A 20,284-nucleotide genomic window follows, 5' to 3' on the forward strand; every position below is an offset into this window, starting at 1 on the left:
GTTTAGCAACGAGATAGGTCGGTAGCTACCACACTGACCTGGGTCCTTTCCTTCTTTAGGTATGACCGCTATCTGTGCTTCCAGTGTGGAGACATGAAGCTTCCCGCCAGCACCCAGCATGTTAAACAGTGATACCATCTTAGGCCCCAGAGTTTGGAGGAACGTCTTATAGTAAGTCACGGTCAGCCCGTCTGGCCCCGGAGCTTTGCCTGGTTTGGTATTGCTCAGAGCCGACTGTAGTTCAGGAAGGGTAATGGGTTCTTCTAGTTGGTCTCTGGTGTCTATGGGTAGTGTCGGCATGTCTGACGAGGATAAGTAGTCGCGCATCGCGGCTATGTCGGTGTCCCGGCGTTTCGAGGGTAGGTTGTACAGGGTTCCATAGTATTCTCTGAATACCTCGGAGATAGATTGTGGTAGTGATGTTTTCTGGCCTTCACGGTCAGCTATGTGTGGAATATAGGACGCTCCTGCCTGGGATCGTAAAGATCTCGCCAGCATCTTCCCGCACTTATTCCCCGCCTCATAGACTTTATGTCTACAGATTTGGAGCGAGGCCTTTGCCTTGTATGTCAGGACATCTGTAATCTGTCTACGTACTGTGTCTAGCTCTACTCCTCGCTGTTCCGTGGGGGTTTGTTTATGTTGCTTCTCTAATGTTTGTAATTTAGATAGTAGGTTATTTAGTTGTTCTGTCCTTAATTTTTTCTTCCTAGCACCATGCTTGATAAGGACGCCGCGCACGACCGCTTTATGGGCCTCCCATACTACTTCTGGTCTGCTGTCGGGGGTGGTGTTGTCTGTGAAGTAATTGGTCATTTCTTTCGTTACATCTGCTATGATGTCAGGGTCTTGTAGTAAGGACTCATTCAGGCGCCATGGGTGTCTCCTTTCGGAATAATGATCCGTCAGGGCGTAGATCAATGTGATCGGAGCATGGTCCGACCATGTAATTGGGCCTATGGTGACCCCTCTAACTGCACCCAGGTTCCAATGTGACACTAGGAAATAATCGATTCGGGAATAGACTTGGTGTGGCCTGGAAAAGAAGGTGAAGTCTTTTTCACCTGGGTGGAACAACCGCCACGCGTCCACCAACTGGGATTGATGAAGCGCTGCCTGTGCTCTACTACGCGCCTTAGCAGTCATGGAGGATAAACCCGAGGACCTGTCATCTTGTGGTGATAGGGGCATGTTGAGGTCTCCCCCTATAATCAGATGTCCAGCGGTAAAACGTGTCAGGACCTTAAGTTGTTTGGTCAGGAAGTCTACCTGGTGTTCATTCGGGGCATACAGGTTAGCTAAAGTGACCACTGATGTGCCTATCTGTCCCTTTATGAACAAAAAGCGTCCCTCAGGGTCCCTTCTTACCTCACTCAGTGTCCAGGGTACTCCGGCCGCTATAAGGACCGAGACACCTCTGGATTTCGCCTCCGTATAGGAGGAGTGATATACCGTGGGGTAGTGTCTGCTTTTCAGTATAGGTAGTTTATCTTCCCTAAAATGTGTCTCCTGTATGAAGACAATGTCTGCCTTCTGTGCTCGGATGTCCTGTAGCAGTATCTTGCGTTTTTCGGGTGTGTTCAGGCCTTTGGCGTTTAGTGAGAATACTGTCAGGGTGTCCATGTCCGCGGGCAGGGGAGGGGGGGGGGTGGTGGGTGGGTTGAGTAGTTCGGGTGTAGTGGTTCACCGGGTTGGATGTGTCCCCAGATGGGGAGCAGGGAAAGAATAGGGGAGAAATAGAAAAGTGGCCAGCACCAGATGGTGTGGTCTGGGAGAAAACTAATATAGCTTTAAACAGCTAGCACGCTCACCAGTGCTAAACTGGCGTATGAGCGCAGTCCTATGTGGGTCGGTGGATAGACAAAGCCGGTGGCGCGAGCTCCCGGCTCCATCCATCCCCCACGGCCTAGTCAATTGTTGGTCTACAGTAACAGTAACAGTAATGCAATCAATGGTAATACAGTATTGGTTTAGTGAAAATAAGAGGAAAGAAAAAACCGATTCTTTCAGCATAAAGTATGAACAGAAATAATAAGAGCCGTGTAAAACGGAACGTGTTGAGCATTAAATCCCACTTTACCCGCCAGCAATCTCAGAGATGAGCGGGTCCGGGAACAACCAGTTACCAGTCCGCACATCTGGATCACCTCGTGTCCCCTCCTCTCCCTATACAACGTTCTCAAACTGCCAGTATCTCCCCCCACCCCGAGCCATCCATCCAACAGACCATTCCATTCCTCCCAACATGCGTGTGGCTCGCAGATCTCATAGCGTATTACCCCCCTCCCAGCTCCGGCCCAAGTCATGAGCCGCCTCAAATCCCCGTCCCTTATATATTCTCTATCATTAGGAACGAATCCTTCTCCCAAAGGTGGGGGATATCCTCGACACTCCCGGGTTAGCATTCCCCCTCTCCCTACTAGTATGGGTAGCCCGGTTGAAATAGTGTGTCCAGGACTGGGTCTATCAAACAGTGTGGACCGGCCTTCAACTGCGCGGTCAGTAGGTGGTGTTGGCAATGAGGGGCTGGAGCGTAGCCGGTTTACAGCTCAGGGCGCGCTCTAACAGCGCGGGTGCCCAGTGGGTTGCCAGGTTTTAGCGTCTCCAGTGCCCTTGTAGCGTCTGAGACTCCTCCATCTTGGGAATGGTGGTGTTCCCCCCAAGCTCTAGTGGTCCATCTTCAGAAAGTAAAGAGGGGGGGGGGTCTCCACTGTGGGTGGCGGGGAGTGCAACCATTCTGGCAGCCCCAGGGTTCGAGTTTCGTCTGTTTCTGTCCGGGAGACCGGGGGTAAGGGCACGCTCTAACAGCGCGGGAGCCCAGGGGGGGGATGTTTGAGGTGGGTGACCAGTTCACTAATCTGCGTCTCAGGGTACATCCCTCCTCCATTCACGTATCGGGTCTCAATGTGTGGGTTTCCCCGGCTACAAACCGTCCACTGGCATCATAAGTCTAATCTCTTGGCAGGGGGGGAGAGAGTGTCTCCGGCATAACATAGAGGCGTGGGGTACCGGGAGTGGGGTGGTTGTGGCCTACGGCCTACTCACGGTTTGCTTCTCCTGATGGTACACGTTGCCGTCTCCGACCACGACCTTGTTGGCGGGCACCCCTGCCGGGTCTGTATCTTGAGGGTCCTCCACGTCCCTGGGTCCGCGGTAGGAGTTGGAGCCAATCAGGTACTGGTACCTGGTCTGTACCCAGGTACTCGAAGAGGGCCGGGAGGTCTGCAGGCGTCTGGACGGTGAAGGCCTCTCCATCCTTCCGAAAAGTTACCGCGAGAGGGTAACCCCAGCGGTACGTGTAGCCGCGCTGTTTGGCGACGTCCAACACCGGCTTCAGCATCGCACGGCGGCGCAGGGTTGCTCTCGAGAGGTCCGGCAGGATCTTGATCTCTGCGTCTCCTATGCGGATCTCGCCACGGTCCCATGCGTTCCTGACGATGCGTTCCTTCTGCGCGAACCGGAGGAGTCGGCACACGACATCTCGGGGCCTGGTTGGATCGTCCGTTCTCGGGCCTAGCGCGCGGTGTGCGCGGTCAATCTCCACCGTCTCCTCTGGGTTCTCCAGCGTGTCTCGGAATATCCGCAGCAGTGTGGCGTCCAGGTCTTCGGCCTCTACCGACTCCGGTATGCCCCTAAGTCGTAGGTTGTTGCGGCGGCTCCTATCTTCGGCCTCTTCGAGGTGTAGTTGGAGTGTGATTGCCGCTTCTCTGTGGAGGTCTCTGTCTCGTTCCAGGCCGGATACGCGCTGCTCCAGGGTTGTCAGGGATCCCTCTCCCGCGGACACTCTATCTGTGAGGGTGGACACCTCCGCCCGAACCTCCTGGAAGTCCCGCCGGTGGGCATCCTCTAGCCTGAGCACGAGTGTCTCTATGTCGGAGCGGGTAGGGAGGGCCTGGAGGAGTGCTCGTATCTCCCGCATCTCCCGTTCTGTCGCCGCGCTCCCCGGCTCCGCAGTGGAGGAAGACATAGCCATGTCTCCTCTGGATGTCTCGGGCGTGGTGGGGTCAGCCGGCTGGTCAGCCGGGTGGAAGGTCCAGAGGGCTTGCTCTGAGTCCTCTATCGAGTCGCCATGCGGGGTGCCACGTGGTGCCGCCACTCTTGCTCCCGGTGAATTCGGCGTGTTAGGGTGAAAATAATGATGTAAATCTCCCGTCTTAAGGCTCGAACGGGTCCGCCTGGGTGTGCCTTTGTTTTTTCCTCTTTTGGCAGATTGCATGCCTGTGTTTACGGGTCTGTGGCCGGTATAGAGGAGGACGAGGCCGGGAGCTCCAGAGATGTGCGTCTTCACTCAGCCATGTCCAGGCCACGCCCCCGGGAGGGGCATTTTTTACCCCCCTTGTGCCCGCACGCCGCTTCCACCCTGACAACAAAGGACCCCAGGACCGCCGACAAAACGTCCATAGGCACCGCAGGTGCAGGGGAGCAGGTTGCCAGCACAGGTAGGTCTGGGGAGGAAGCACCAGCTTCTGACGCCATGCCTGACACCCGTTAGGGACTGCAAGCCAGTTACACAAAAAGGTCCACCCTCCTAGCTGCCACTGACCTGAGGGGTCACCCGCAGGACTCACCACCGCAGAGCAAGTACTGCTCTGCGCTATCCACCTTCCCTCATGAGGTGTTCTGTTCAATTTGCACCGTTCCAGAGGGATAGCCACCGCTAGGGGCAAAAAACCAAGCCGAGACTGCTAGAAAACGGCCTCTGTAAGAAAAAATGTCTGAGGGCTCCGAAAAGATGGCCGCCAGACTTCCTAACCAAGGCTACAGGAAGATGGCTGCCGAACTTCCTGACTAAAACCACGCTGACCCTCCGCGTGGTGGCCCCCACAATGTGCACACCAGAACACCCCACAACTAAAATTAGGGAACAGAACAGCAGACCCCCAACACCCAGCGCAGCCCCCCCCACCGGACACTGAGCCCCCCCGGCCAGACGCGCAACGGCCTAAGTATGGGGAGGAAGGAAAGGACAGGGAGAGAAGAGGAGGAGAATGAGAGACCCTAAATTCGACCTCCCATGGAATGCCCAGCTGCTCCATCCTGCCGAGACAGGTGGAATCATAGTTACTCCTGTGGTGACTGCTGGACGCATTCCAGACAGACCCATCACTCGAGCAGTACGGGGTGGCTGTCGGCCACGGCACACTGACACGGACAGCAGTAGCCCGGTCATGTGTGCCCGGAGCATATAGCTCACTGGCCACCCCGGATCAGACGGGGTATGTCGTGGCCGACCCAGCGCGTAGCTAGGGCCTGCTCACGCTCGATGGCTGGGCTGGGGAGACTACCAGGATCTATATTATCCAGCCTGTCACCCAGCCTGGCTGTTGATAGTAGATCACAGGAATCAAAAATCCAGGACAAATGGTCCCCACTGGGAGCCAGGTCCTTCTACACGAGGCAGAAAAAAATGAGCTGCTGAATGCAGTGTGAGGGGTTATAGCCAGTAGGACCGCCCCTTGGGCGGTACTGTGCAGTTATGCTGTTTTTTAAATGTTCTGCCTAGTCCTCTCCTGAAGGTGGCGATATAACCCTAAGGTCAAGAAGTGCTGTGTCCGTCAATGAACGAAAGAGAAATATTGATTTTAACTTAAACAAGTGTCAAAAAAAGATTTGGACTTTAAGTGGTTAAACTTTGTGCATTTACACACAGAAGTTTGCACTAAGAAGGAAGTTGGTTACAATGTTTCATGTTGTTAAAAATTTGTCAGACTGCCCAAATTTTTTCTTTACACACAGAAGTTTATCCCTTTGACTTAAGAAGGAAGCATTAGTTACAATGTTTCCTGTTAAGAACTTGGCAGACTACCCGGATATTTTCTTTTGACAGCTGAGTGAGCAGATAAAATCTCTCCACTTGTTATATGAAAGAATCTGCAAACTCTGCACCACTTTATCTTGGTCTCATCAGACCACAGGACATGGTTCCAGTAATCCACGTCCTTAGTCTGTCATCAGCAAACTGTTTGCAGGCTTTCTTGTGCATCATCTTTAGAAGAGACTTCCTTCTGGGACAACAGCCATGCAGACCAATTTGATGCAGTGTGCGGCATATTGTCTGATCACTGACCCCCCCTCCCCTTCAACCTCTGCAGCAATAATGGATGCACTCATAAGTTTATTTCCCAAAGACAACCTCTGGATATGACGCTAAGCATGTGCACTCAACTTCTTTGGTCGACCATGGCAAGGCCTGTTCCGAGTGGTACCTTTCCTTTTAAACCACTGTATGGTCTTGGCCACCATGCTGCAGCTCAGTTTGTGTATTGGCAATCTTCTTATAACCTAGGCCATATTTATGTAGAGCAACAATTCTTTTTTTCAGATCCTTAGAGTTCTTTGCCATGAGGTCCTTTACAAAATAATCTAGAGTGGGTGACTGGGGACAAAGAGAAGGCAAATTTATAAAATACTTTCTTCAGCTCTGTGTATACAATGGAGCATGGGGGAGCTCATGTCCATAATGGGGGTGGTAGTGACACCGCCCAAATCCACAATGGCTCAAAAAGTGATATTGTCCAGCAATATTTAGACAGAATAAAGGTGGATAAAGCACCTGGACCAGATGGCATACACCCACGGATGCTAAAAGAATTGAGCTCTGTCATTTTTAGGGACTCATTAATAACGGGAATAGTACCACTGGATTGGCGCAGGGCCAATGTGGTGCCTATATTTAAAAAGGGAACATTGGGCCAGATCCACAGCCAGCCGCCGTAACTTAAATATTCCCATTTAAGTTACACTGCCGCAAAATTTCTACCTAAGTGCCCGATCCACAAAGCACTTACCTAGAAATTTTCGGCTGTGTAACTTAAATCTGGCCGGCGCAAGGCGTTCCTATTCAAATGGGGCGAGTCCCATTTAAATTAGGCGCGCTCCCGCGCCGGCCGTACTGCACATGCTCACGACGTCATTTTCCCGACGTGCTTTGCACGGTTTTACGTTGCGCCGGGTTTTGAGAATCGCGACGGGCGTAAAAAAAAAATACGAGTTGCGGCAGGAAAAAAAAATTTGAAAAAAAAAAAAAAAGACGGCGACGCGGGATAGAAGGGTCTACTTTTACAAGACCTAAACAGTTTAGGCCTTTTAAAAGCAGCCCTAATATTGCGTTTGCAAACTAATACTTACGGAGAAAAAACGAAGCGTAAAAGCTTCGTGGATCTCCGTAAGTGCTAATTTGCATACCAGAAGCGGCATTTCGACGAGAAATGCCCCCAGCGGCGGCCGAGGTACTGCATCCTAAGATCTGACAGTGTAATTACACATGTCGGATCTTCTCCCTATCTTTTGGAAACTGATTCTGTGGATCAGTTCCAAAGATAGAAACAGGGATACGACGGCGTATCAGTAGATACGCCGTCGTATCCCTTTTGTGGATCTGGCCCAAAGTCTTTACCAAGCAACTATAGACCTGTTAAACTTTTATAGTTGGGAAGATACTGGAGCGTTTAATAAAAGACCACATAGATGAGTTCTTGCTGGAAAAAAACGATTTAAGCAACAGACAGCATGGATTCATGAAAGACAGAAGTTGTCAGACAAACCTGATTTCCTTTTATGAAGAGTTAAGTAAAACCTTGGACAGAGGCGTGGCAGTGGACGTGGTATACTTGGATTTTGCAAAAGCGTTCCATACAGTTCCCCACACACGGCTCATGTGTAAGGTAAAGTCTACAGGATTGGAAATATCAGTTTGTAAATGGATAGAAAACTAAAACTAAAATACAGAATTCAGATAGTAGTGGTTAATGACTCTTACTCTGAATGGTCTAAGGTTATCAGTGGTGTACCTCAAGGTTCAGTGCTGGGACCCTTACTTTTTAATATCTTTATAAATTATATTGGGTCTGGGATCAAAAGTAACATTTCTGTCTGCAGATGACACCAAGCTATGCAGTGCAATAACGTCCTTACAGGATGTCGCCAATTTATAAGCCAACCTCAATGCTCTGTCTATGTTAGCGACTATGTGGCAGATGAGGTTTAATGCTGAAAAATGTAAAGTTATGCACTTGGGGGCTAAGAATATGTATGCATCTCCAAATACGGAAAGGTTTCTTCACAGTAAGAGATGTGAAAATGTTGACTCCCTCCAGAGGTGGTTCTGGCCAGCTCAGTAGATTGCTTTAAGAAAGGCCCGGATACTTTCCTAAATGTAAATAATATAACTGGGTACTAACATTTATAGGTAAAGTTAATCCAGGGAAAATACAAATGCCTCTCGAGGGATCAGGAAGGACTTTTTCCCCCTGCTGTAGCAAATTGGATCATGCTCTGCCTTCCTCTGGATCAACTGTGGGCAAAGAATTGAGTATATGGGATTGTACTTTTTTTTTATGGTTGAACTGGATGGATTTGTGTCTTTTCAACCTGACTATGTAACTATGAGGTGCCATGTTCAACTTCCAGTGACCAGTATGAGAGAGTTTGAGCGATAACACCAAATTTAACACATCTGCTCCCCATTCACACCTGAGACCTCGTAACACTAACAAGTCACATGACACCGGGGAGGGAAAATGACTAATTGGGCCAAATTTGGACATTTTCACTTATGGGTGTATTCACTTTTGTTGCCAGTGGTTTAGACATTAATGTTACTTTGAAGGGACAGCACATTTACACTGGTATACAAGCTGTACAAGCACTACTTTACATTGTAGCAAAACACAAAGCTGAATCACTCACTGACGATGGATGGGGACAAGCTCTATCAATCCTTCAGCTGTGTTCTAAATTACATTCATCCTGCAAGTGATAGATCTCTGACAAGGATACTACTTCACAGACCTATACATAAAAAAGGCAGCACACAGTTGTTTCTATATAAAAAGGTACATATATTTTATACCCAAGCCAAGTCACAGCAGGTTCTTACAACACACATTGCATCATTATGTCAAGAATACACATATAAAGACAAGCACAACAATGGTTGTCAATATTAAGTTCTTTACAAATCTTTAATTGTTACATAAAAAATTGCAAAAAGAAAATAGCATTCTGTAAAATGAGAGAATATAACTTACCAAAAAATAAATAAACTTGTAACCCAAGAATAGATTTATCTCTAACGGAGGTAATAGTATGCCACCTTAATTTCTAAACACAAAATGGATGGCAGTTTAGCCACACTGGAGGAGAACCACTGGGTCTGGTTTAAACATTCCAACAATTCTGAACGATTCCTCTAAGAGTATATGTGGATATGGTGTCAGTGACTGTTCAACCATTTATTGTTATTCAAACCTGCAATATCCCTATCAAACCTTGTTGGCAGTCTCAGGCTGATTGTGATCGATGAGGGATGTAGTTCAGTTACAAATGGAGTTTTGAGTTTTACGAATCTATTATTAAGCAAGTTCAAAAGACATTCATACAACTGTCTGCTAAGAAGATATGTGTTATTTAGCACCATTAGGCTTATTGTTAAAGCACTATATTTTTGAGTACTTTTTTTTTTTTTACAGCTAATCAACGGATTTTTGTACATGCTACGTTTATAGCTACTTTTAGTTGCCCAGAATAACCTTTCCTACAGTTCTCTGGAAATAAAAGATAAATATTAAAGCTATGTTTGCTAATACACAAATGTAATGAAAAGGCATGGAGTTGGACCAACTAAGGACTGGTGATCTGGGATAAAGATGAAATACAAAAACATATATGATCTTAAAAGCCACTGAAAATATGTATAAACTTTTGGATCTGAGTTTTTGGAGTCTTTGGATATTAGATAAAAAAAAACAAAAAAAAAACACATTTCTAGTGAAGTACAAAGTTCCTGAAAAAAATGTTAAAGCATTTTCTAGCTTTAAATTTAATTTAGAATATATTTAGTCTTAACCTGCCTTTCAAACTGCATATTTTAAGGCCCAACCTTCACTTTTTTTTCCAAGTTCAGCATTATTCCCCCCACATAATTTTGATCAAGGCAAGGCTGATGAACAAATCAATCCCTGAAATCATATTTCTTTCCTATTCTGTTTACATTTCTACAGATTCTATAAAAAGGTCAGATTGACCAAAACTATGATTTTGGATCTGTGCTGAATGGCTCATTCTCTCTACTGGCTTCTGAACCAAATAGTAAGTTGTCTCAACTGATGCAATTTCATTATTTCTGTTGCAACAATGCAAGTCTCCCTTTTTTTTTATCCCGGTTACTTAAAATAAATGAGAAATCCAACAAAACATTAAACCTACTTAAAATATTATTCAAAGAATGGTGCGGCTGTGATGTCAGTTTTAAAGATCTTAATTTAAATAATACGTTTAATTTGCCAGCATGCATCTAAAATGTAAAGATTCCGCTTTGGGTTGACTGGCTAATCTAAATGGAATACAAGGAATATTGTAATTGCTGAGAACTGTTTTGCAGCATGTAAATTGTATTTCTTTAAGTGCTGTAATCATTTTTTTAAACACAGGCACCAATCCTGGCGACAAGTATTTCTTGCAAGGCTCAAACACTGAGATTAGTCCCTATCCCATCATCCTTTCCCCAGTAACAGACATCTATTTCAAGTCCTAACATTAGGAGGCCAATGAGCTTTAAGAAGCTTTGTAGCAACTCATTCACACCCTACTCGCTTAGAGGCCAGTTCTACTGTGCTTGCTAGGAAGTGTAGCTCATTGTTGAACACCCTGAGACGCAGTGAAGCTAGTACTAACCTCAGGACAACAGAAATTAGACCCCCTGCGGGGGTGGAAAGGTGTATAGATTATATTTATGGTGTGCCTAAAAGGCAAACATTGTGTATTCATGTCAGCAATCAACTGTAGATGAACCTCCCTTCTAATCAGTATTTGTGACTGAAAGAAATGAATATGTCTAAAGTTCACAGATATAAACAAGAGGCGTGATGAACGCCATGTTAAATCCTTGACTTGCAACATAAAATGTCAGTGAGGTGGAGCTCTACTTTCTGTATAACATTGTCATCTGCACACTTGATAAGTGTTAGAACATTTAAAGTTATTCTGGACACATGTAGTCTTTATGGATAGATTACCTGTTGTCTTGCCATTCAACACAATCATTTTTGAGGAAACATTTTTATGACAATGCAGCCTCCCCAAATTAAGGCAACATGCCTGAGATAAATATTTATATAGCTTAGCAAAAAGAAGAACTACATATGCATAAGGCTTATAGTGCTCAAAACTGATGCATCCGGCAAGTGAAAAGGGCAGGTACTCTTTAGGATGTTGATTCATCAGTGTAACAGGTTCCCTTTTCTTACTATTGAAAGAATTAAGCTTTTAAGTTTCTAGTGACCCAAAAAGTGCCAAGTACAGTTAGTATGCTGGTGTTTTGAAATAATTTTGAAAATATAAATATAGAGAATATATGTATATATTGCAGTATAAAAGTGCAGTGCTACTTGGTAGCAAAAAGGAAAGAAACTCTGAGTGTCAGTTTTATAGTAAAAATAACTTACACCATAGGATTTTGACAGGACATTGCCAACTGGACAGATAATGATCCAGACACATTTGTAGCAATCTGAAAATCATCATGGCACAAAAATCACTAATGAATTCGAACGACCAGAAGAATAGCTTAAATATTGCAATGCAAGACAGTTCTGAAAACCCCAAATGTTTTAAATTACTAATCTGAAGAGAGTACCTATATGACATGATTTACCCTTTCATCAAATAGTGGTTTAAGGCAGAAAAAAAAGCAAGTGATGAAGTAGAAGCTCACTGGACTGATACTAAATGTCATCTGAGGCCTACATACTGTGGAGACAATTATTTTGTGGGCACTGGTTTACCACTTCCAACTTGTTATTCCCTGTATCATAAGGTTTTGCCTTCTTAGCTCACTGCGATCCCAAGTATTGGATTTCATACCCATCTGTAGCTTGTCGATTCACATGCATACAATTCCTATTTATTTAACAGGATGGATTCAGTCTGTTGGGTCACGGACCAGTAAACATATTTCTAGAAGCTGAGGAAAAAAATGGAATGTCCACAGCAGTGGTCCAATCTTAATTTGAAGAAAAAAGCCCTTTAAGACTTTTTTTCCCCAGGAAAACTTTTTCTCGGTCTACAGTTCTCAATAACTAGTTTATATGCAAAGACCGAAGGGTGTTCTCAAAAGCTATAAATTTCAAAAGTTGCCAATGAAATAGAACATTGCAAAGCTTTCATAAAATAAAAATTTTGTATGGGAATCATTCTGTTTTTTGGGAGAGGTTTTCATTTTTTTTTCTTTTGACCAATCAGGCAAATTACCTCTGTTTAGCTGCCAAGATGTGTGCCACCACAGTACATAGCCATCATACATACATATATTTTAAAAACAAAACAAAAAACTATAGCTTTAGCTTTCCCCCCCCAAAGTACAAAAGTTTGGCTGTTTCCATGTAACCAATAAAAATATAATTTCTTCTCACTTTGAAATATACATTTTCTATCGGTATATGTTCAACAGAAGTATTTCATTTTACCTGAGGTGTGCCTTGAAGAGCTTATCACAATTCTGTGTGGAACATATGGAATACCCACCAAATTACTGCACACAAGACACTGGAAAGTTAAATAAAGTCTAGTACACACCAAACTGAAAGCTTTGGTCGTAAATGACGATGTACTAACAATCCGATGTTAGTACAGCGATCTTCACCGCTGAGCTATTGTATTCGGACAGCCCCCTTGCCAGAACACTCCGGTCAGCGCTCTCAGCCATTGGCCACTGGCTTTCCAGCATGCACATCTGACAGAAGCTGGACGAACTGCTGGCTTCTGTTGGACCGGCTGCCATACACACGGGCCGAATGGCTGCTGGTTTTTTTTAACCGGCCGATGTCATCCCACATTCAGCTCGTTTGTAATAGGCTCTACTCTAGGGCAGGGATAAGCAATTAGTGGACCTCCAGCTGTTGCAAAACTACAAGTCCCTTCAAGCCTCTGCCTCTGGGTGTCATGCTTGTGGCTGTCAGTGTCTTGCTATGCCTCATGGAACTTGTAGCTCTGCAACAGCTGGAGGTCCGCTAATTGCATATCCCTGGTCTAGGGGGTCAGATATGTAATTTGTTCTCTGCATCTTTATAAACTGAATTATAATTTGTTTTCCCCCCTTTAATGTTGCAGGATGCATTTTAGAACAATAAAAATGCTGTGCCATAGTAATACACGAAAAGCTCTGTAGTCCCACTGAGTACAAATATATGTACATAACAGTCATGTAGAAGTATTTTTCCTGTTTCAGTGTGACACAAGATGCACTCATCTAGTCGAGGCCAAAGTGTGTTTGTAAATGCAGTAATCGTGAGAATGCAAAGATTTAGCATCCAAACTGCATCTGTCATCCATACACAGGTAAGACTAACCATTCAGTATTATTCACTACTTATTCAGCCAACCTTATAATATATATTTCTTTAAAAACTTTAGCCCTAGGCTAGCAAAGGCAAAAAACACCATTCCTGTAGGGTTGTCTTTTAGACCCCTTTCACACTGAGGAGTTTTTCAGGTGGAATAGCGCTAAAAATAGCGCTGCTATACCGCCTGAAAAACTCCTGCCCAGCAACCTCAATGTGAAAGCCAGAGGGCTTTCACACTGAGGCGATGCACTGGCAGGAGAGAAAAAAATCTCCTGTCAGCAGCATCTTTGGAGTGGTGAGAGGAGCGGTATGTATACCGCTCCTTTCCATTTAAAACAATGGGAAACCGGGGCAATAGCGCCCGCAATGCGCCTCTGCAGAGGCGCATTGCGGGCGGTATTAACCCTTTATCGGCCGCTAGCAGGGGTCAATACCGCACCGCTAGCGGCCGAATCCCGCCCCAGTGTGAAAGGGGTCTTACTCTGACATGGTTGCTTTAAGGTCTTATTTTGAATCAACAAAATCAGCATATAGATAATTCAGTAAAGCAGTGCTATGCAAAGTGCAATAATCCACACTGTATTCTGTATTCAGATTATTTAAGATATATAGTTAATGATTGGCTGCTAGGAGTTCATGCACTTTGAAAATTTCCGCACCGTTCCCTTGGTAAAGAAGACATCCACTTAGCCATTGTTCCACCAAAAGCAGTTATTTAAAATCAGTATTGCCCAGAATACTTGTAATTTACTGCAGTTTTAGGATAGTGACACACCGGAAAGTGCAGAATATATTTATGATATTATCTAGCATTTCAGTACGAATATACAGGGTGGAGGTTACTTAATTCCAAAATATTCTAAGTGCTAGCTTGTTTGAAAAATTATATTTGATAACTTTTAGAATAATACAAATCAGATTCAGCAACATAGCAAGGCAGCAATTTCTCAATATACATTGGGGTTGAAAACATGCCTTATCAAACCAAACTGGAGTGTCTGTAACTGTAGACTAAATAAATTGTAGATAAGCATGTCTTTCAAGCAAGTAAAATAATCTAGGGGGTCATACTATTTCATGCCATGTCATAGGAATTTAGCTGTAGAACTAACTAAAACTAGACATTAAATATGTGAAGAGAGCCTGAAAATTTCAGTCACAGAAAAAACATATATTCCTGAAAGAAAGAAAAAAAAAAAAAAAAGGCATTCAGAGTCTACAATCTTTTCTGCCTAGATCTGTGGGTAATGAGGGTTTAAACAGCAGTCCAGTAGAACACCTTGTTAATAAAGCATTATTTCTTGAGCTCGTTTCTCTGAAGAAACAATGTTCAAGTGTAACAGATTCACACTAATCCAGCGTCTTTGGCCATATTGTAGAAATACCCTTTCTTCTGCAGAAGGTTGCTTGGAGAATTAAACTCCACAATTTGACCTTTATCCAGAACCATCACCCTAAACAAAGAAATATAAAATTGTAAGAAGTGGACAAATCAATGGGAAACAGAGTGTATCCATTTAACATGTCATAGAAAACATTGTAAACCTGTACACACAATAGGTTCGTCTGATGAAAACAGAACGATGGACTGTTTTCATTGGACGAACCGATCGTGTGTGGGCCCCATCAGTTCCCCCCCCCATCAGTGAAAAAAAATAGAACCCGTTTAAAATTTTCGTATGGCTAAAAAAACGATAGAAAAAAACGATCGTCTGTGGGGAAATCCATCGGTCAAAAATCCATGCATGCTCGGAATCAAGTCGAACTTCATTTTTCTCAGCACGTCGTTGTGTTTTACATCACCGCGTTGGACACAATCTGATTTTTAACCGATGGTGTGTAGGCAAGACTGATGAAAGTCAGCTTCATCGGATATCTGATGAAAAAATCCATCGATCCGTTTTCATCAGACGAACCGATCGTGTGTACAGGGCATTAGAGTATATGTAAGCCCCAAATAAAAAACGTATCTTTGATTTCTTTTGGTCTTTTAAAGTACAGTATAACGTACAGTATAACTAAAAGCACAACTTTTTTTTTTTTAGCTTTGGACAAAGTAGAGAGGAAATAGAACATCTGTCGGGTTTTTATTGCTGTCTGTCCCCCATTAAGGAGATTCACCCTCTTTATTTGTTATGTTTACCCTTTATTACCAAAAGAAAATTCAAAATTTTGGGTTGTAACTAGAACAGGAATAGAGAGGAAGTCTTCCAGTGGAGACACTGGATCTGGTGGACCCTGGAGACAAACAGGGATTTCCTCACTTTGGAGGGATTTCCTCTCGCTTCCTATTTTGGCTATGGTTCAAGAAAATCTCCCCAAGGGGACACAGATGGCAAAAACAAAAAACTGACAGGGGTTATAACCCTCCCTTACTCTAACTAAAATGAAAAAAACATTTGCCTTTAGTTCTACTTTAAATATAGAACTGAAAGAATTTTGTTATGCCTCTTTGATATGAAACAGAATTACTGTTGAGAATACCAGAATTCAAGTGCTGTCCTATTTTCTGCTCACTGCGCAGTGTTATCAGCCCTGCACTATTCACTTCAGTGGACTGCAGAACACTTCCGACTATGTTAAAGTGGAGGTTCACCCAAAAAAAAATTCTAACATTACATTGAGAAGACTGATTACACTGCGGGTATGCTGTTTTTTTTTTCCGTACATACCTCGTTATTGCCGTTTCATCTCTCGGCTTCCGGGTATGATTCTTGCTGGACTGGGCGTTCCTAGTTGATTGACGTTCCTCCAACCGGCGCATACTGCGCGTCACGACTTTCCGACAGAAGCCGAACGTCATTGCAAAGGCGCCGTATAGAGTCGGCTCTATACGGCGCCTGCGCAGCGACGTTCGGCTTCTTTCGGAAAGTCGTGACGCGCAGTATGCGCCGGTCGGAGGAACGTCAATCTCCTAGGAACGCCCAAACCCGCAAGAATCATACCCGGATGCCGAGGGATGAAACGGCGATAACGAGGTATGTACGAAAAAAAAAAGCCCAGCATACCCGCAGTGTAATCAGTCTGCTCAATGTATTGTTAGAATTTTTTTTTTAGGGTGAACCTCCACTTTGAGAAAAGGAAAGGGCAGGGGATGTGTTTTGCAGTTCTAACACTGCCTGTTGTAGGGTGACAGTGCTGCTACGCCATAAATACAGTACAGTGAGGAAAGCATCATCAGTCTAGTGTGTTACTGGTAGGATTACCAGGTAAAAAAAAAAAAAGAAAAAAAGAAAAAACGGTAAGCTGCAATATCTCACAATTGTGTTTTTGGGTTTAGATAGATAGGTCCTTGTCACAGACCATTTGTTTATTTTATGTACTTACAACTGTCACAAATAACTATCTACTCTAATGTCATCAGGGTAATTTCTTTGTTTTTTCAGATTGTTGAGACGACAAAAAATAGGATTTTTTTTGTCATACTTACCTGTAAAATCCTTTTCTTTGAGTACATCATGGGACACAGAGTTAGGCTAATATTCATTACTTGCTGGGTTCTACTTCATCATCAGGTGATTGGACACTGGTAGGCCAAAGGTCTTTAGACAAGAAGTGATCCCTTACATAACCCCTCCCATACAGGAAGTTACTTCAGTTTTGTAACAAGTACTGAATCATCAAAAAGAGGGGAGGGACCTCCGTGTCCCATGATGTACTCAAAGCAAAGGATTTTACTGGTAAGTATGACAAAAAAATCCTATTTTTTGTCTCCTCAACAAATCCTATTTTATTTTTCATATATCATGCGACAGAGTTAGGCTAATATTTATTACTTGCTGGGACGTCAGAGCAATAGCCTTAAGGGGGGGAGATAATCTGCCAAACAATAGCCATCAGACTTTATATGGCAGCCCGCAGTACACTGCGGCCAAATCCTCGGCTGCTCGAACATCCTCTTTTGTGAACGTATGCACTGAAGACCAGGTAGCAGCATTACAAATCTGAGCCACAGATACCTGATGGCGAAAAGTCTAGGAGGTTGCTACACCCCTGGTAGAATGAGCTCTCACCCTAAAGGGAGGAGCTTTACGTTTCAGACCGTAGGCCTGAATGACCAATTGACAGACGCAATTGGCAATGGAAGCCTTGGAAGCTGCCTGCCCCTTCTTGGGTCCCTTTGGTAAAACAAAAAAGGAGTCTGATCCTCGGATCTCCACAGATCTGGAAAATAAACTTTGACTGACCAGACAACATCCAAAGATTGCTTGGAACTATGAGGCCCTCGTGGCTGCTTTTCTCATGGTTTCTCACATAACATCAAAGATGAGATTGCAGCTTGAGATATACCCACTGAGCTGGAGAAGTTGATCACATTTGCCATCCTCATTGACTCCAGACTCAGAGAGAGACTCTCTCTTAAGGAGCACTTGCGAAAGCCTCCTGTACATTTGTCTCCCACCTTTGCCTTCCTCACCTCCTGGTACCGAGCCAGTCTGTGAAGATGAAACCCATGCACTTGAGCTTCACGCGTAGCTCTGCAAACGAGAGAGCTCTTAGGAGGGAGAGATTGTGCCTTTATTGTGGTCAGGCTGGTCACTTTTTGAAGTCTTGTCCTACCAATCCAGGGAACGCCCGAACCTTGGGGTCTTTTCATGGACAAGGATAAGCCCCTGGTTTCGGTTACCCTGTCGTGGGCTGAGTCGTCCATCGAGATACAGGCTCTAATCGACTCCAGGGCTGCCTTTGTATCAAAGCACTCGATTCTGCTGCAGCTGCGTGACACTCCACTTGCCACTGAGGCTCTTGACGGGAGATCTCTACAGCCTGCCCATGAGACTGTTCGGTTGTCCATGGCCATATGGGCTCTTAACCATGAGATAATCCAATTCCAAGTTTCTTCCTGACCTAAGTTTCCACTGGTTATTGGTTATCCTTGGTTACAGAGGCACAACCCCTCTTTTGATTCGCTCCGTGCTGAGGTTCTGTCCTGGTCTCCACAATGCAGTAAGAGATGCTTCCAGAAGGTAGCCAAAGTCCTATGCACCTCTTCACTCTCCTCCCTGCCAGAGGAGTACAACGATTTTAGTGATGTCTTTGACAAAGGTTAAGCCGGTACTTTGCCTCCACACCAGTAGTATGATTGCGCAATTGACCTTCAACCTGGTGCCATACCCTCTCGTGGCCGGGTTTACCCTTTGTCAGTCTTGGAGGATAAGTCCATGGAGGAGTATGTTGCAGACGCACTCTCAAGGATTCATCAGCAAATCCTTGTCTCCTCCTTTTTTGTGAAGATGAGTGGTAAACTGAGACCTTGCATTGACTATAGGGGTCTTAATCGTCTCACCATTAAGAATGCCTACCCGATTCCGTGGATTACGGAATTATTTGACCGTCTCAAGGCAGCAATGGTTTTCACGAAGCTTGATTTGAGAGGGGCATACAATCCCGTGAGGATTAAGGAGGGCGACAAGTGGAAAACTGCCTTTAATACCAGAACAGGTCATTATGAGTATCTCGTAATGCCTTTTGGCCTCTGTAATGCTCCGACAGTTTTCCAGGAGTTTATTAACAATGTCCTCTGAGATTTGTTGCAGTTATGTGTGGTGGTTTCTGTCGATGATATCCTCATATTTTCCAAGTCCCTGGAGAGCCACCACACATGTCCTTTAGAGTGCTTCAGAAACTAAAAGAGAACAATCTCCATTGTGAGCTGGAGAAGTGTGAATTCCATCGGAAACAGGTAAAATTCCTGGGTAATATAATTTCCACAGGCTGTTTTTTTGATGGTCCCAGAGAAACTTTCTGCTGTCCTACTGCGGCCTCGGCACGTGGGTTTACGTCCTCTGCAGCGATTTCTTGGCTTTTCCCCAACTATTATCGGAAGTTTATTCGTATCTTCTCGTCTCTAGTCAAGCCCCTGACTGATATGACCAGAAAGGATGGTAACCCACAGAGTTGGTCTCCAGAGTCCATTAAGGCTTTTGAGAGCCTTAAGGCTGCCTTTGTTTCTGCTCCTGTGTTGGCACATCCCGATCCTACGTTACCTTTTATCCTTAAAGTTGATGCTTCTGAGACCGGAGTTGGTGCCCTTCTGTCTCAACGTCCTAGCTCTATCAGCGCTATGCATCCGTGTGGCTACTTTTCCAAGAAATTGTCACCTGCGGAGTGCAATTACGAGATTGGTGACAGAGAGCTGTTGATAATTTTAGCCCTGACAGAATGGAGACATCTCCTTGAAGGTGGAGACGGTTCCAGTTCCTGTGATTCCTCCTGATCGTATTCTGGATACGGTTCGCACCAGTCTCACTTCTTCTTTGGGAGACAACATTTTTGCTGCTCAGGTCGATACCCCTCTTGAGAAATCTTGTGACCGCTGCTTTGTTCCTAAGAGTCTCTGTACTGCCGTGCTCCAGACTTACCATTTTCCCAAGGCTGCTGGCCACCCTGGGAAGAATCAACTCTTTTGGGCCATTTCCCAACAATTCTGGTGGCCTAGTCTACGTGCTAATGTAACCGCCTTTGTAGCTGCCTGTTCCGTGTGTGCTCAGAGTAAGACTCCACGATACCTTCCAGTGGGCCTCCTACAACCCATACCCAATGGAGAGAGGCCCTGGACCCACCTGTCTATGGATTTCATTGTGGAGATACCCAACTCCCAGGGCAACACAGTTATCCTTATGGTGGTAGACCGGTTCTCGAAAATGTCTCACTGTATTCCACTTAAAAAGTTGCCTACGTCTAAAGAATTGGCTTCCATTTTTGCTTGGGAAATCTTTAGCTTACATGGTCTACCCAAGGTCATTGTCTCTGACAGGGGAAGTCAGTTTGTGTCCCGGTTCTGGCGAGCCTTTGTGCACAGTTCGGAATTCAGCTTGCCTTCTCCTCTGCGTATCACCCACAGTCTAATAGGGCTGCAGAACGAGTCATATAGGGGATCACTTGTCTAAGGACCTTTGATCTACCAGTGTCCATTCACCTGATGATGAAGTATAACCCAGCAG

General features: G+C 44.9%; 1 protein-coding gene across 3 annotated transcripts in view; it reads right to left on the reverse strand.

Moving 5' to 3' along the window:
- Window positions 1-14,207: 14,207 nt before the first annotated feature.
- Window positions 14,208-20,284, reverse strand: part of LOC120943551 (multidrug resistance-associated protein 1-like) — a 650,821-nt gene continuing 644,744 nt past the window's right edge. For all 3 annotated transcript variants that reach the window (XM_040356917.1, XM_040356914.1, XM_040356915.1), the window contains one exon: window positions 14,208-14,794. In XM_040356917.1, coding sequence (XP_040212851.1) covers window positions 14,686-14,794 — 109 coding nt within the window. In that variant the 3' untranslated portion in view covers window positions 14,208-14,685. The remainder of the gene's footprint in view (window positions 14,795-20,284) is intronic.

Source organism: Rana temporaria, chromosome 6 (assembly GCF_905171775.1).
Source record: "Rana temporaria chromosome 6, aRanTem1.1, whole genome shotgun sequence".
Classification (NCBI taxonomy): domain Eukaryota; kingdom Metazoa; phylum Chordata; class Amphibia; order Anura; family Ranidae; genus Rana; species Rana temporaria.